The 17,287-nt window shown below is 36.7% G+C and overlaps 1 protein-coding gene across 1 annotated transcript; it reads left to right on the top strand.

Moving 5' to 3' along the window:
• Nucleotides 1-11,261: 11,261 nt before the first annotated feature.
• On the top strand, nt 11,262-14,942 carry LOC135687817 (uncharacterized). The gene is made up of 2 exons (XM_089110142.1): nt 11,262-13,829; nt 14,360-14,942. Exons 1-2 carry the CDS (start codon nt 13,311-13,313, stop codon nt 14,801-14,803), a joined length of 963 nt encoding a protein of 320 aa, XP_088966268.1. The 5' UTR covers nt 11,262-13,310; the 3' UTR covers nt 14,804-14,942.
• Nucleotides 14,943-17,287: the final 2,345 nt, after the last annotated feature.

Raw genomic sequence — 17,287 nt, 5'->3', positions numbered from 1 at the left:
ATGAAAGATCTTGCTGATGCTGCAGAGAAAACGATTCAAGCACAGCAATCTACTGCCATTGTAGTTGGAAAAAATCCCATCTACAAGAAGCTGACAAATGATGCCATTTTAAATGGATGCCTTGGCGGCTACACGCAAAATAGTTATGAGGCAACAAATCATTTGATTCGGTCAAGGTGTACAAAAACTTCCCACTCAGGGGGAGATGACCTGGATGCTGCTGTAGTAGTGGCATTCAATGATGGTAGCAGTGGCCTCCCACATGCTTTCTCTCATGGTGAAATCAACCCTGGGGCAACATGCTTTTAGGACACTCAGCAAGGAACCGTGCAAGGGGAAAAGGGAGAGTGGCATTAATGCTAGTATTGTGGTCAAACAGATTAGATAGTCCAGGAGGAGAAAGAAAAAAAAAGTATCGAAGACAGTATGATTGACAAGGAGGGAGTTTTGTATGAGGCAGGGGCCTTCTAAGGACGATTTTAGACATTTTATGTCTGTTTCTTTTCACTTGTGTTGAAAGCTGTTTTTATGGGAACAACAATTCCATGTTTGAACGATCTTGTGACACCTCTTAAAATTTCATTTTTTAAGATATCCTTGCCAAATTTTTACCAATTATAAACAGGACTGTAAAGATTGCAACTAACTAAGGGATTTCAGTTGTGATATGTTGATTTGCCACAGGCAGTGATCAAATTTTGCTAAATTGTCTAAACCAGACCCCCCTCCAATTAGATTGGCAATTTTGTCATAAATGAAAAAATGTTTGACAGTTCATTGCATAGAGTAACTATCACTTATCATTTTATCAAATTACAAAGGAATAACTGCTTATCTACTGTCATCAGTTGCTGTCACAAAATGTTTATACTTTCAGTGAGGACATGAAGGATTTGATTAATTGGTAATTTTTCTGTGTAAGCCCTCCTTTTGTGATAAAAAATGCTATATTAGCAAGATATTTTATTCTGAACTTTTAATGGTAGCTAGATATTACATAACTCTTAGAGTGACCTTAACAATAACATTGAACTCTTGAAAACACCCTGTTTCTAAAGCCCACTAATATGTGCACCATGTTACGTGCTGAATCCCACCATATCCTCTCTAAGTTACTTATTCTATTTTAATATTGTATATGCATTTTAAATGTTATAAAGATCTAACTCCAAAACGTATTCTTCAGAAACAATGCTAAACTAAATAACTTCTGAATGCCGATGTCGTGATTTCAATACCTACTATTAAAGTGGTTTGAAAGGGAAAGTTTATCTTCGTTTATTTATAGTGTGGCAATCTATAAGTAAACCTTTTTGAGCTTTTCAGGTCCATCTACTGTTACATTGCATTTGTTCCTCTAGTTATTCTGAAATTATCATCGAATAAATAAAACATTAAGTAGCAATGCTGACATTTCCTAGCATCCGAACATCAACATGGTGTCTTCCATGCACAATTTTTCAAATGGGTTCAAAGACAAATTCTTTTTCAATGGATTTGCTGAGAAGCAATTGATATACCAATTCAAAAGATCTCCATAAATACATCTAGTGTCAAATTATGCTTCTATCTAGACTTTTCTAGAAAGTGAAAGATCTACTAAAATTTTAATTTAAAAATGCCGCCATTTCTTTACGTAGAACACCAACATAATGACTTTCATGCACAATTGGATTGAAAGGGAAACAATGGATTGATTTATTTTTCTATTGATTTATTTACACCATTCAAAAGATGTCCTTCTGTCTATCTGGTGTCTCAGGCATTCATCTCACATGAGAAAATTCAGGTGGGTCTGAAACTCAGTTAGTGGGTGCATGTGTAAAAAATCGCAGCAACAACTAACAACAAAATGCTTCTTGCCAATTCATCAGTTGTGTTTCATGAAAATTTGAGCTGTTCAAATGAGAAATACAGTGTTGTTTAAATTTAGCTATTTTACCTGACTTGTCATTGTCGAATGAAACAATACTCTTCCAGAGGCCTTGTGAGTTGAATTGTTGTTCATTTTTTGTTTTTTCATAATACTAATCTTCCTATTTTGAATATGCCAGCTAATTTTTTGATAGTTGGTATCTGTTATGTTACAAACAGTCACTCGCTTGGCCAATCTCTTGGAACAAAGTCAACTGCCAATACACAAGTTGGATCACAAATTTCTGAAAGTGAAATCAGTGTTGACAGACAGATGATCAGATGATTGATTAATTGACCCAACCTAGAGTCATTTCAAAAGAGCTCTACCCTGCAACTAACGTGAGAACACAGATCCCAGTTTATTGGCGCCCAATCTAAAGGAGCCCAATCAAATACTAGATCATGGTCAAGAGGTAAAACATAAATTTGAAATTATTTGAAATATCTTTTTTATAGTTGAAGGTTGTTTTTGAATACTTTTGGGGTCTCGGAAAATCTTGAAAATAGAATTTGATCCACAGGCTAAGCTAGAAGCAATCAATTGCAATCCGTAGATACAGTGACATACAACCTGCCTACTTGATACCAAAAGTAAATGCAGTATGGGCAAAGTGTTAACAGGAACTGTTTATGGTTAGGTAAAACATGGAACTTTTACTCTGAGTGGATGCAAGGATGAACTCTCTAGTACAATCTGCAAATTATGGGTCCTATTCTCTAATGTGCCTTGGCACTGATAAGGTCATTGATTTGCAGTTGGTTCAGGTAACTATATCTGTTAATTATCTGAATACTTCCTGTTAATTATTTTCAAAATTATAGGAAATATCATGTTCAAAGGCAAAAGCAACATTCTCAATACGCTGTGTGACCTGATCTTATCACTGATTGGTTCGAATTGGTTGCTATGCGTTACAAAGTAAACAAGCCTCCTCAAGGCGAAGTATTAGTAGGAAGTTTAAACGTCTGAGAAAGTTAAAAAATGCCAAAATATTGCTGCGTTTATGGGTGTTCCTCAAGCGGATATAAAGCCAACAGAACATTTTATCCCTTTCCAAAATCAGATTTTTTGAAAAAAGAGTTGACATCAAGAATAAGAAGAGCTGACCGGTCACCTAGTTTGAGTTCAGTAAGCTGTGATTTGCATTTTGCAGAATCGGATTTTAAATCTCTGATAGCCAAGTCAGATACACCGGTGGGATTTCAGAGGAAACGTCTTTTGGCACATGATGCCGTGCCAAGCCTTAACTTGAGCGGTCAAACGGAAGCTCAAGTGAAACAAAGGAAAAGTCCTTTGTCGAAGAAAACCATGGAGCCGCTAGAAAGCATAGGCCAACCCTCGTTTGCATCAAATTGGACTGATAGTCCTTCTACTTTAGGCATATTTACTAATGAAATGAATCTAGAACTTGAGTCTGATCCGAAAGATAAATAAATTGCAACATTAAAAGAGGAACATGATGATGCTATAAGGAAACTTAATGTTTTAACTCAAGACTATGCAGTAACGAAGATAACTAATTTCAGTGACCAAAGAATGCCTGATGAATTATTGCAGATGTATACAGGGCTTTCCAACCTATTAGCTACTACACTGATAAAAGAATTACATCAGTATCACTAAAAGATCAGCTACTCTTGTGTCTTATTAAACTCAAGAAAAATCCAACTGATTTTGATTTAGCGTTTAGATTTGCATTTTCAGGGAAACAGCTCACAACATTTCCATCACTTTTCTGAATGTCTTGTATAAATTTTTGTACATAGCAATCATGAGTAGGAAAAGACCTACCCTGCAGCAAAATAAATGCAGTCTACCTGGTTCATTTGAAAAATTTTCATCATGTAGAATGACCATAGATTGCACAGAAATCAAGATACATGTGATACAGAAGGTCTAATCTGGATGCTATTGCCCAAACCTATAGTAGACCAGACATAAAATGAGGTAGGGGTAACCTGGAGCTGAACTTTATAACATAATGTTTTTCCGGTGTAGAATTTTGTGCTGAATAAGAAAATCTTTGTTAAACTTACGATACCTGCTGCGTTTACCATATATGGGCATCTTTCGAACCGGGGGTATGGAAATCAATTATTTCTCGAAAACATATCTTTCTCGTGCTAAACATCATTTTATACCATTTTAAATACTGTTTTGATGCCTTTAAGAAGGCTTGTACAGTGTCATAGCTGACCATCTGTAGATTTTTCCCGTCTGTCTGTGCTTCAGAAAGAGAGCCAAAAATTCAAGCAGTCTAAAGTAGGGCCACGAAGTCTCCAATGGTACACCTCCAGCACTTCCAGACTCTCAGGTTTTTGAAAACTTTTTTAAGGGCATTTGTATCTACATGAAAGAGCAAATAGACTCTAGTTAGATATTGTAGCATGTGTTTCTTCAAGAGAATCGATGAAATCACATGAAGGTTTGGAGGCATATAACCAATTTATATCCGGATTGGTTGGCAAAGTATTGCTTTACCAAAGAAGCAGTAACAGCATTTCAATTCTGCGAGCTTCTGTAATGCACTCCCAGCATCTCAATGAACAACTGTTGCAGCCATTGATTATATGCAAAGAAAGACAGATCAATTCAACTGCATGGCAGGGTAAATAACTGCTTTTTTTAGGTATTTTTATAAAAACATATTTGAAATCAATTTTAAAACTCATTGTGAAATTTTGAAACTTCCAAACCATATGTCTTATTATTGCTTCAATAGGATGTTTTTCAAAACGTTATAGTTTGTTTTAAAATGAATAAACAAATTGAACAACTTGGATATTAGTAAATTTTTGATTGAAAATCCCATGGGGCTGGTGTCCTTTTCTCTTCACTTTTCTGATGTATAATTATGCATCTAAGAAAACTTTAACAAGATGTAAGATCCTCATTATAATTTTGTTTAAAAAATCACAACAATATCTTTGCTCTGTCATTATTATGTAGATAAAAACTTGGTTTTTATTGAATGATCTTAATTTTTGTTAAAATATCTGTTCTAGGTTGGGAGAATCTTGATCTCACATTTGAGCAATTCTTTTCAAAATAGAAGCAGCAGTGAGACTCGGCTACACAACATTAGCAAGCACAGATGTTTCTTGCAAGTGGGATGATGAATTTGTTAATAAAATAGAAGGAACTGAATTTTCCAAAATAAAACTCCATAACAGAACAGAAGTAAAGAGACCTCAAAAGAGGTGTTTTGCTAACACCTCTGATGCTGAAAGGGATGACTTTTAGATAGCCTAGTACAATTACCTGCTAAGGAACAGCCAGTAGGCTTCAGTCTTTTTAAAAATTTCTGTTCTGTTTTCATTCATGAAGCTCCAGTTCCCAGTAGGCCAACCCTGCCAAGATTACTGCGCAATTATTTCTGCCCTCAAGCAATGTCATCAGAAGAAATGATTAAAAAGACTGAAGAAATTTACGCTTTGAAAATTTCCTCTGATGAAAGGAAATTTGTTGAGTGACTCAATTTCCTGGAAAGAAATGCGACTTGGTAGAATAACAGCTTCTGTTGCCCATGAAGTTTTATACTGCAAGAGGAAGGGCCGTCCAAATCACTGATTTTGAAAATATGCAGGTTATCTCCCCTCTCAATGTCCCAGCTGTTTCCTGGGGAAGAGAGCATGAGGCAGAGGCAATTAGATAATACGAGGGTCATCTTCAAAGCAGCCATGTTAATCTGAAGTTGGAGAACTCTGGTCTCATGCTTGATGATCAACATAATTCCCTTGGTGCATCTGCTGATGCAATAGCTTCCTGTGCCTGCCATGGCAAATTTCTCGTTGAAATAAAGTGTCCCTCCAAACACAGGGATAAGCAATGTATTGAAGAATGTTTCGAAGACAAAGATTTTTGCATTGACAGTTTAATGAAAATTAAAAAAACCCATGCATCTTGCACCCAGATTCAGATGCAAATACAGACCAAATTTTTGTAGGGGGTTTAATTGCTGAATATGATGAGAATTTTTCTGCCAGTATTGACACACTAATTTGCTTTCATAGGAAGTTCATTGGACCAGAGCTAATCAAAAGAAGAACAGAAAGTGAAGTCCCTGTTTCAGAGCGAAAAGATGGTCCTCAACTCTTTTGCTATTGCCAAAAGCCATATAAAGAAGGGGATAAAATGGTTGGTTGTGACAACTGTAAATATCAGTGGTTTCATTTCCAATGTGCCAAAATCAAAAGTCAGCCAAGAAGCAAATGAAAGTTATCTTCATCTGATCACATCAATATTGGTGACAATATTTTATATGCATTTTACTGAACAATAAAGCAATTTGATGTTTACTTTGTTAATGTTCGCTATAAACAATCGCTATAAAACAGGTTGTTAGATTTACTAGGGCCGCACAAACCACTACAAGTTTATCAATATTAGGTATTTCTCCAGAAACTTCATTATTTAAAGATTTAATGAACGTTATTGGCAGAGTTCCTTGTAGAATGGCAAATCTTTTCTTTATTAGACCAATCACCCTTTCCACATGAATCCTTACATTTTCAACCTTTCTTGTTGTTTCAACTTCATTAGCAGAAAGTTCTTTTGCCATTTGTAAATGCAGGAATAACGATGCTGAAAATGTGAAGTCATTCAAAAAGTGAAGCCATGGAGTCATTCAAGATCAAATCGCCTATTATGACATGGCTTGATGTGAAAAATCAATATGAATACCTTTTGGCAATTTAGTTCGCATAATTTTATCATTTCAAAACTGTAGCAGATTTCTGAATGAATAGATAAAAAAGATAAACCTAAAAGAACGTTTTTGAAAGAAAGAGCAAAAGTTGCAAAGTGAGAGGTCATACGGAATGCGTTCATAGAAAGTTTACTACTTTTTAATCACGGAAGCTGCTGACAATATCATCCTTTCTGAAGCAACAATTTATGTCAGGTATGTTAATATCTCTTGAGATCTTTCATTTTTCATTTTAAAACTAGAGCTATAGCTAATGCCACAGGAGCACCTTCTGTGTCGCCTTCCATTTTTAAAAATAATGGAAAATAATACTAGATCATCATATTTTACTGTTCATTTAAATGGGTAGATTGATTAGTAAGAAACTTACGAAGAAACTTGTGTGGTTGAAAGTGATCAGTAAAAACTGATTGCGTAGTTAAGCCTTTATAGATTAAATATGAATGTATGATACCACCAATCTTTCATAGTAACTTTGCCCTGCCTGTATCCCACATCAGGCAAGTAGGAGAGAGATTTACCCCACTTCTGTTAAGGACCTTAGAGTATCATTAATTTATCATTAAAATCACAAGGTAGGTTGTTAGAACATTGGTTGTGATTTATTAAATAGCACTTCAAGCCACACGCATTCAATACCATCCTCGAGATCAAATATGCGGTGATAGGTTAGTGTTTCTTTTATGTAAACTGCAACCCCCCCACCTGCTCCATTTTTATGGTCATTTCTGTTTAGATGAAAACCTGGTATTTCAATTTCACTGTCATAAATATCATGGTGTAGGTGTGTCTCACTTATTCCAATAATATGAGCTTGCCCCAGATTTGATCGGGAGAGAAACTCATCCAGGCCAACTTTATGGCATACCAGACCACAGATGTTTTGATGCAGTACTTTCAACCCTCGAGTCTGCAGATCTTCGCAATTTCTTGAAGCAACATTGGCCCTGGTATCCAAATTAACAGGGCCAGGATTTAGAGAAACATCACCACTGAGAAGGATTATCATGACAGATATATACTGCCTGAGACTACATTGGTGGTGGAATGATCTTGTCTTCTTCCGCCTGGCTAACCTGCTTTGCGCTGAGAATAGGCCCTTCGATATTCCTTCCCAAACTGCTGCTCTACCAAAGAATTTTCCTTCGGAAATGTTGCGATAAGATGTAAAGCCGAGGTGATTTCGATTATCGAAAACCTCCATCATGTTTGGCCAACAGAGCTTCATAAAACAAGTGCCATTTACTATAAATACCAGGCACAAATACGGTGAGGTCAGAATCCCTGTGAACGCCATACTTTCACACTTTTCACACATCTTTGCGTTCACTGTCTCTAGATATTATCAAAATCTATATAACCCTTTCTTTTTCATATACGCATATTTTCATACTTCTTCCAACCTTTTTTTGTTTTTGAATTGTATAGTCACACACCTCCTTTTCGAATCATTTCATATACTACCCCCTTTGATCATATTCATTTCAGTGTGTATTTCTTTCAACAATTGAAAAGCCTCTTCAATCTTGCTACCTTCCTACCATATTTCTCATTCACATTATTTTCTTTTATCTTTCCAACTTTGTAGATTGTGAAAACATGCCACGGCGACATCCCCGACCCCTTACTTATCGAGAAATGATAAGCCAGAGACGGCAACAACATCAACATCTTGAAAATCAAAATCTCTTGCAACAACCCGACGCCCAAGCTCTGCAAGAGCTTCACCAGTTGGAACCAGTGCCTCCTGCAACACAACACTACCATGCTCAAATCCCATTCGAAAATATTCCACAACAAATTCCACTACAACCACAACCTCCTTTTCAGCTAGCACCTCCTCTTCACACACCACCACCTCGTGTTCACGAAGAACCTCCTGTTCAGGTAACACCTCCAATTCACCCACCACATCCACTTCTGCCACCACCTCCATTTCACCCACAACACCAACTTCAGGCACCACCTCAAATTCAGGCACCACCTCCACTTCAGGCAAAACAACCTTCACACTGAACCTCTCCAACCACCACCTATTCTTCAAGGGCCACCTCCAGCTCACCCACCACCTCAAAATCAGCCACCACCTCCAGTTCAGACCCGACCCCCTTTTCAAGCACCACACCCTATCCAAGCACCACCTCATCATCAACCACCACCACCTGCTCTTCAACCACCACCACTTGGTCACCTACAAATGCAACACCACATGCGATTGATGAATCATATTTGCAACTATTGTGGAGCAAAATTCTTTCAACAAGAAAGGAACACAAATGGCGTTTACACAAAATGCTGCTTCGCAGGAAGAATCTACCTACCACCAATTGCTCCCCCATCACAGAACATAATTCAACTATTCAGCGGTGAATCGCCCACTTCCCGCCATTTTATTGAGAATCTCCGCCACTACAACTGCGCATTTGCAATGGCTTCATGGAACGCTCCCATCAACCACCCTGGAAGAGGTCCTAAAGTGATTACCATTCACGGCCAAGCCTACCATCTTACCAGTGCTGGTGAACCACTCTCTGGTGAACGCCCACAATATAATCAGCTCTACATACTAGATACCAATCAAGCCATCCACGAACGCATAGCCGAACCCAGAAATGTTAACTTGAGCTACTGGAGCTCCTCCAACATGAACTTATGGCTGTTAATCCTTTCGCAAGACAGTACAAAAACATGGCAGAAGTCATCCGACAGCAACGAGCCCTTGCAGCCCAAAACAATCAACCAGTTTTACCCATATGGATGATCATTGTACATTGTGCACTCCAAGATTGACGCTATAATGAACCATTGATTTCCGAAATAGCAGCTGTGTTTGTTGGAGATCAAGGAGATCTGTCATTCTCACGTAAGTATATAAAAGGGGAAAACTGAACAAAGATTTCAATCCTTCTTGAACACAGCTTCTAAGACGTTGATACAAACTGAACTCGGTAAATATCTTTAAATATATACTTTTTTTCTTCGAACCCCTTTTCGCGTAAGTAACTTTTTCTTCCTACCAAAATCCTATTCTCAATGCATTTTGGTATAGACGAATGAATCTGACTCTTTTTTTTCACAATACATTGATTTCGTCACCTTTTAAAATTCGAACCATTTTCCGGTAACAAAGTTCTCCTTTTCACCAAAATCCTATTCCCAATGCATTTTCGCATATATGAATAAATTTGGCTGTTCGCTTCCTGGCTCTAGACGATTAATTTTCTCCTTGTGTTCTTATCACGCCAGGATGGAAACCAACACAACCGAAATTTTCTCAAACACCGCCATGCAAATAAACAGTCTCAAACTCATGATCAAATGCTTAAACCAGGACCTGAGAGAACAAATAAAAAATATGGAGAAACAACAAAAAGAAATAACCAAAATGAAAGGCCACATCATGTCTGCGGAGGCGAGAATCACCGCTGTAGAGAAATCTTTACAAATCTTAAAAAAGGAATTCGAAACAGAAGAGGCGATGCTCTCCAATCTAGGTGACACCAGTAAAAATGAGGAGCTTCTGTTTATGGCGGAAATGGAGGAGTCAGAAGAACCTCGCCCCAGCCCCTCTTCAGCAACTGAATAGCTCGGTTGCTACTTAACGGATCAATTCCCAATAACTTCTCCATGAAAATGTATCTGGTTTTCTGCTGTCCTTGCTTTTCCCATTAACATCAGCTCCTCTACCTTTATTTTGCCTCCCAGATCTGTGAGCATCTCCAACCCTCCTACCATCATTTTGTGCGCAATATTGTTAAATTCATCTTTAAAGAGTAACTTTTCATGCTACTTATAAATTCCTCCTTAAATAACTTGTATATTTAGTCTAATTTTTCCCACTATCTTTAAATTCCTGCTTAAATAACTTCCTTTATTCTCTATATAGTAACACTCCTTGGACTAAGATATTTTTCGTTGCAAGAATCTCGCACGACAGACCATATAACTATGAAGTATTTGCACCAGTTATAAATTCGTCTTTAAATAATTTGTATATTTAGTCTCATTTTGGCACTATCTTTAAATTCGTGCTTAAATAACTCCCTTTTCTCTTGATATAGTAACAGTTCTGTTCTTATAAATGTACCCATTCACAAACATTTATTTCCTTACAACAATCTCTCACCACAGTCCATTTAACTATGAAATGCTTAATGAAATGGAAAAAGCCATGAATAGCCTACTTCAATTTCCGAGACGGGATACGCTGTATTTATTCAAAATGTGAAACATAATCCAAAAAACCAGCAGTCAACCTTAAATCGAGACCCAAACAAGTGTGAAATCACTCAGCTTAAAAAAAGAGAATGCAACACATTTTATCAAAACGAACACGATCTTACACAATGTAGAATTATCTCAATTATTATCTCTAAAAATAGTCTCATCCAGGAAAATCTTCCACATTAACAAAAGTCTGATCACTTCCAAATTGCTATTATTTGGCAAATTAATAACTTCATTTAATCTCCGCATTTACACACCCACTATCTGTACAGTAAACAGATTCCAAGATTAAAGTGGATAATTTCCCTGAGCCCACGTACACTGTATTCGAATCCCAAAGCTGTCAAGTTTTCCGAATCCAAAAAGTGGGTACCAAAGAGAGAGAGAGAGAGAGGGAGAGAGAGAGAGAGAGAGAGAGAGAGGGAGAGAGAGAGAGAGAGAGAGAGAGAGAGAGAGAGAGAGAGAGAGAGAGAGATTTACCCCACTTCTGTTAAGGACCTTAGAGTATTCCAGCGAATGTATTTCAAAACAGTCAAGTTTTCGCTTCCCTAGTTCCTGAGAGGAATAAAAGCTCCTTCTCTGAGATTGAGGGACCTCTCCCAAAACGTACAAGATCCCTAGCTTGAGGACTGCTGTTCCCCTGCCTCGATTCCTTTATTGTAGCTTCTTTGAAAGCAAACAATGTAGCATCCACGAGTGTTAATAATGTGGCAGTCACAAATGCAAATACGTTAGCATCAACAAATGCGACCACTTCTGCTGCTCAATCAGCATATAGGCCATCTGATGAGGATGCAATGAGCCTTTACGGGGTCTTGATTTTGATGCAAATTAGGATGAAGGTGTGAACGTTGACAACAATGCCTTGCTTTCGGTGATAGGTGAAGCCCTTGTGCCATAATAGGTAAAGGGTCTCCAATTTCAAATTATATTCCATTCAATGTGAACACAAAATTTTCTGCAGACTTTGACCTTGAAAAGTAAAGAAATTCTTAGTAAGTGCAAGGTCCCAAAATACTGCAAATCGTTGTTTGTACCCAAAGTCAACCCAGAAATTTGCGGAAAATTGAGCTCTTTCTAAGTAGAAAAGATAAATACTTTTTTTTATTAAAAAGGTATCTAGGCCAAGATGGCCTCTAACCTGATTACAACATAAAATAACAATAAAAGTTGATAGTATTACCTCTACAGCAATTTGTCAAACGTTAATATCAACTCAATTTTGAAAAGTACAATTTTTTAATTACAAACGCACAAAAGAATTAAATATACGCAATATCAAAAAGCTATTTTACAGCGAAAAATCTATACAATCAACTAATAATTAGAATCTGGGGTTTTAACATCTTGGGAATCAGTATTGTTCTACTGTTCTTTCAATCTTGTTTCAAAGCATTTGTATAGAAATGTGGCAACTAAGTTGAGACATGTTAAGTCTTCTTGACTTAATATCCAGATAAATTGATTCCAACTTGTTAGCTGCTTTAACCCTTTCCTGCCTGAATTTTGCGCACCAAAATCTCACCGTGGGACTGGCCGTTTTCAGGCCTATGCAGCAGTAGCATAGTACTGCAAAAAAAATACGTGCGCAGTAGAAATTATGTTTATTTAACTACCAAAAAACTTTTACATTTGTTTTGCAATATCTCAAAGTGTCATACTTTCAAAAATTTTCTGCAAAATAACCTTCGATATTTTCTTCAAGCGGTAGAATCAAGCGAAAACAAAAGACAGGTCAACGTTTTTCATCATAAATCCCAAATAAACAAACTTTATAACAAACAAAATGACAATTAGTAGCACACTGTTAGAAGGTAAATGTTCTGGTTAGTAAAAAAGTGTTTGTTAGGAATGGTACTCTAAAAAGCAATTGTCTTTGCAGAGAGGGATGTCACAGTGGCTGCATTTCCAGGATGTCTCCCTCGGCCTTCTCTTCGGTGTTTTCCTGCCGAGGCGTTTGCATTGAATGCACTCTTTTTTTCTGCCTTCAATTTTACAAATAAAGGGCCATATTTTGCCTCTTCCCTTATTGTTCCTGGGTCGCATCTGTTGTAGGCTATGTTCTTTTTCATTGCACTTTTCCTTCCACAATAGCCTCCGACCATCTGCATCGCAAGAGATTGGCGAAATTGGTTGTGAAAAAATATAACACTTCATCATGTATCTATGTATTGGTTACCTATTTATGATTTTAATCAACTTGTTCAATAAATCGAACTCCTTATTTTTGTGGGAATTTCACAAATAAAGTACAACCCAAGCACTAAGGATCTATCGACATAATAAATATACAAAGGCTTTCTCTTTTGACTATGATGCAACAAACTCCTGACAAAAAATAAAGAGTGGTTCCTTTCTCTGGAAACATTCTATTTTTTCTGTCAGACTTTGGACCTTTAGATATCATTAGCAACGGTTGAAAAGCGATGCTCTTCTCATAATTTCAGGTATGCCATCATGAACCTGGAGTACTCCTCCTCATTTCGTTTGTATTCTAAAGCTGTTCCTGCCTATTTGCACAATCGACCACGTTCATTTATCCTGCACTGCATGGAAAGACTTGAATCAGCTAAAAGTATTCCAGAAAGCTACATCAAGGAAAAGTCAAAAGGATATCTGGAAGTCAAGAGCAGTCGAAAACCAGAAGCTCAAAAGTACAAGGTTACATTACATGAAAAAGTAATGCCACACTGCGAATGTGATGATTGGCAGCAGAATTACCTCCCATGCAAACACATGTTTTCGGCTATGATTCATCCCCCGAAATACCCATTTGAGAGCATTTGCACAGATTATCGTGACTCGCCCTATTCACACTTGACGAAGAATTTTTTGCTGATACTCAGAAACAAGAGGAAGGGGCAAAAAACCATAAAGAAGGAGAAGACATCTTGCCACCATCTAGAGTACACAAACCATCCCAAGATGAGAAAGAAGAGGGAGCAAAAGCAAATTCTGCAGACCAATACACCACTGAACTAGATGCATCTAACACCACTGAACTACCTCTGAATGACGCATTTTAAACCCACAAGGTAGCTCAGTGAAGAGGTGTATTAAACATGAAGTTTTAATTTCAATTCATTTGAAATGGTACATTTCAACCCTAAAACAATGCAAGCTACAGAAAAAGATAATATCTAAAATATAAAAAATGCTGCACTACTGTATTACTACAACAACAAAGTTACTGTTTACTGTTGCAGTTATAGAAAAGACAGAACGATTTTACAGATGGTGTTTTCAGGTTTCAGGACATATTACGTTACATAAATAAACACAATGAACACAAGGCAAGATAGCATGTATTGGAGGAATCTGCTTATAAGAGCATGCAGATTCATTACAGGCAGTAGTGTAATTTGATGGGCTAGACACACAATGGGACAACTAATTAGATATTTTGATAGTACAGAATATTTTTGGCACATACAAATGATCAATTAGGCAATTCCATTTACAAATCTCTAAATAATGTTATATCCATAAAATGTTCTTCTTGATAGGAATTACTTGAAACTGAAATTGTCATCCAAGAATTAGAAGAGCATCCTGTAGACAGCACAGCAAATGCATATCAGCTCATTGAAAGTAGTGATGAAGATGATAAAATCAATGAAAACTGGATCTCTATTGGTTCACTACAATTAACCCCAGAAGACAGAGAAATTCTGCAGTTCCCTGATATGTGGCTAAATGACAAGATTATAAATGCAGCACAGCTTATTTTGAAGAAGCAGTTTCCACTCATTGAAGGATTCCAAGATACACTTCTTCAAAAAAAGCATCAATTCAAAGTAATGTCTGGGGAGTTTGTGCAGATTATCAATAAATCGGGAAACTATTGGATGACACTGTCTACCCTTGGGATAAACCATCAGGGCAGCAACAAAAAATCGAGTCATCCATGTCAAAGTGGAAAATGTACAACAACAGCCAGATTCCTATAATTGTGGTTTGTTTGCCATCGCATTTGCCACTCATTTATGCTTTCACCAAAACCCAAGGTGCCTTCAATTTGATGTTTCAAAAATGAAAAATCATCTATTCAAGTGTCTTGAAGCTAAAAGACTGGAGCCCTTCCCTTTGTCTGGCATACACAAAAATGAGCACCTTGGCAGTCTCCATGTATTCAGAGTATACTGCATATGTCGCATGCCTATTGACAATGAAGACATAATGCAGACATGTAACGTATGCAGTGAAAAGTTCCACAGGTACTGTCAGCATGCTGTAAAAGAGCAATGTCATAATGACTTGTGGTATTGCAGTGAGTGCTGGAAACTTTTACAGCAGTGAGTGTTTTAAGAATATAGGTACTCAGGCTGGATAATTAAACTTTAACTAAGAAAAAGTATTTATTTGGGATAATAGAGAAGGAAGACTTGAAATTGCAAGACCAGAAACAATCAAACCTAAGACTGTGAAATCTATGTACAACTCAGAAAACACTAATACCTAAGGAACAAGGACTACAAAACCTAATACCCTGAAATGAGAACCAATGCGAACATTTTTGAGATAACTGGAACTTTCACTTAGTTGGGGGTAAAATTTTTCAAAGATCCCACAAATTTGCCAACCAAAGTTTACACAAAAAGCTCTTTTGCCAAGAATAGTGGAGCATATTTATAGATTTTCATCTTACTATTCTTTTATTAGTATTTTTAGTAGATTCTTATCTTATTATTCTTGTTGTCTGTCAAAAGTATCATTGTAAGTTCCACTAGTTTCTGGTTAAAAGTTTTAAATTAGAAGAGTAGGCATAAGGCCCAATATAATATAAAATATTGTTTTCTAGCTGGTTAGTTTGTTTGCTTTCTAGCTTCTTAAGCATGATCTGATAAAGCCCATCATGAGACCTCATACCTAGAGCTGAAATTTAGTTATTAGATTTAACCATACATCTTTGTGACTGCAAGCCGAATCAACATGAATGTATCTGATATTATTAAATTCTATTGTTATGTTCAAATTTTAACAAACTAGTATTTCAAAAAAATTCTTTGTGGTTCAATACAGCCTTCTTTAAATAAAAAAAGCATTTCTGCCATTTCTGGATTGTAGACCTTTTTGGTATAAAGTGTGACGAAATTCTTTGTTGGATCTGTTATAATAATTCTGGCATCAAATACTAGAAAATTTTGAAAAACATAATGTAAAAAAAAATTCTGGACAGGTATGGGAGTCAAATTGCTGCCAAATACCATGAATTTTGCTTTAACATGCACTCATGCATTTCTAAAATGATCACACGACTGATCCAAAAGCTGATTGCAATGCTAAGAATGCGATCGCATTGTTTAAACTAGGCGCTCATGGTTATCATGCTCGATTTTAGCTGTATGCGTTCTATCACGTGTTTGTTTTGCCATCTTCTTGATGTGTCTTTGTTTACGTGTTGAACTCAAAAAAATAAATGTCAAACCGCCAAAAAACTCTGTGATTTTCAAAAGGGCTCCGTGATTTAAATGAAAAGCAAATTAATGGACATTTTAGCATCGACAAGAGCACCGTAAACGATAAACTTAGCAAAAATCCTGTCCGTGTGGGGGTACGAGCCCCGCCACCTCCGAATAGACAGCAAAGGAATGGTCGCTCGCAAAAAATTACAAGAAACACCTATTCGCATGGACTCAGCACAAAAAGTCACTGAGGATTTCAAAATATACGTTTGAAGTTAACACGGACGTAAAAATGCCGAAATTTTCCACAATGAAAGTTTAGAAAAAAGTTTGTTTTGGTTGCGGACGATTCAGGATGTTTCCCTTCATGATATAAAACTATAGCATCAATGCGAGATCATTAAGCGCCAACTTGATTGTCATTGCGGGTCGTTAAAAAAATGCCGTTGTTTTAGGCCAAAAAATTCTAGCTAAGGGACAACCTTCACTCAATGAATGAAATCCGCCCATACCAGATTTCCCAATTAAATATAACAATTTTACCACAACTAGATTAGACAAGAAATCACATTTGTTAATCATGCAAAAAACCATGAGCAATTCACCAAGTAGGGAAATCTTGACTCCTCTTAATGATAATGATGAAGAAAAATAAAACCTGGCAGCAATATTTCCCTCATCACTACTTTATAAATGAAACCTGCCAATACGAGAATTCCCAATTAAAGCCAAGGATTTCGCCACAAATAGATTACACAAGAAATCATATTTGTTAATCATATAGCAAAAGATCAAGAAGCGAAACCCTGACCCTGTTAATACTAATGATCAACAAAAAATAAACTTCAGAGCAATATTTGGGTCGTCATTCTCACGTAAGTATATAAAAGGGGAAAACTGAACAAAGATTTCAATTCTTCATGAACACAGCTTCTAAGACGTTGATACAAACTGAACTCGGTAAGTATCTTTAAATATATACTTTTAAGTTCCTTTTTAATCATATTCATCTTTATCTCAAGATTCATC

Source organism: Rhopilema esculentum, chromosome 9, assembly GCF_057945365.1.
Source record: "Rhopilema esculentum isolate cy_ngs chromosome 9, ASM5794536v1, whole genome shotgun sequence".
Lineage (NCBI taxonomy): Eukaryota > Metazoa > Cnidaria > Scyphozoa > Rhizostomeae > Rhizostomatidae > Rhopilema > Rhopilema esculentum.
The sequence above is the reverse complement of the archived record's forward strand: the minus strand, read 5'-3'. Positions and strand labels throughout refer to the sequence as shown.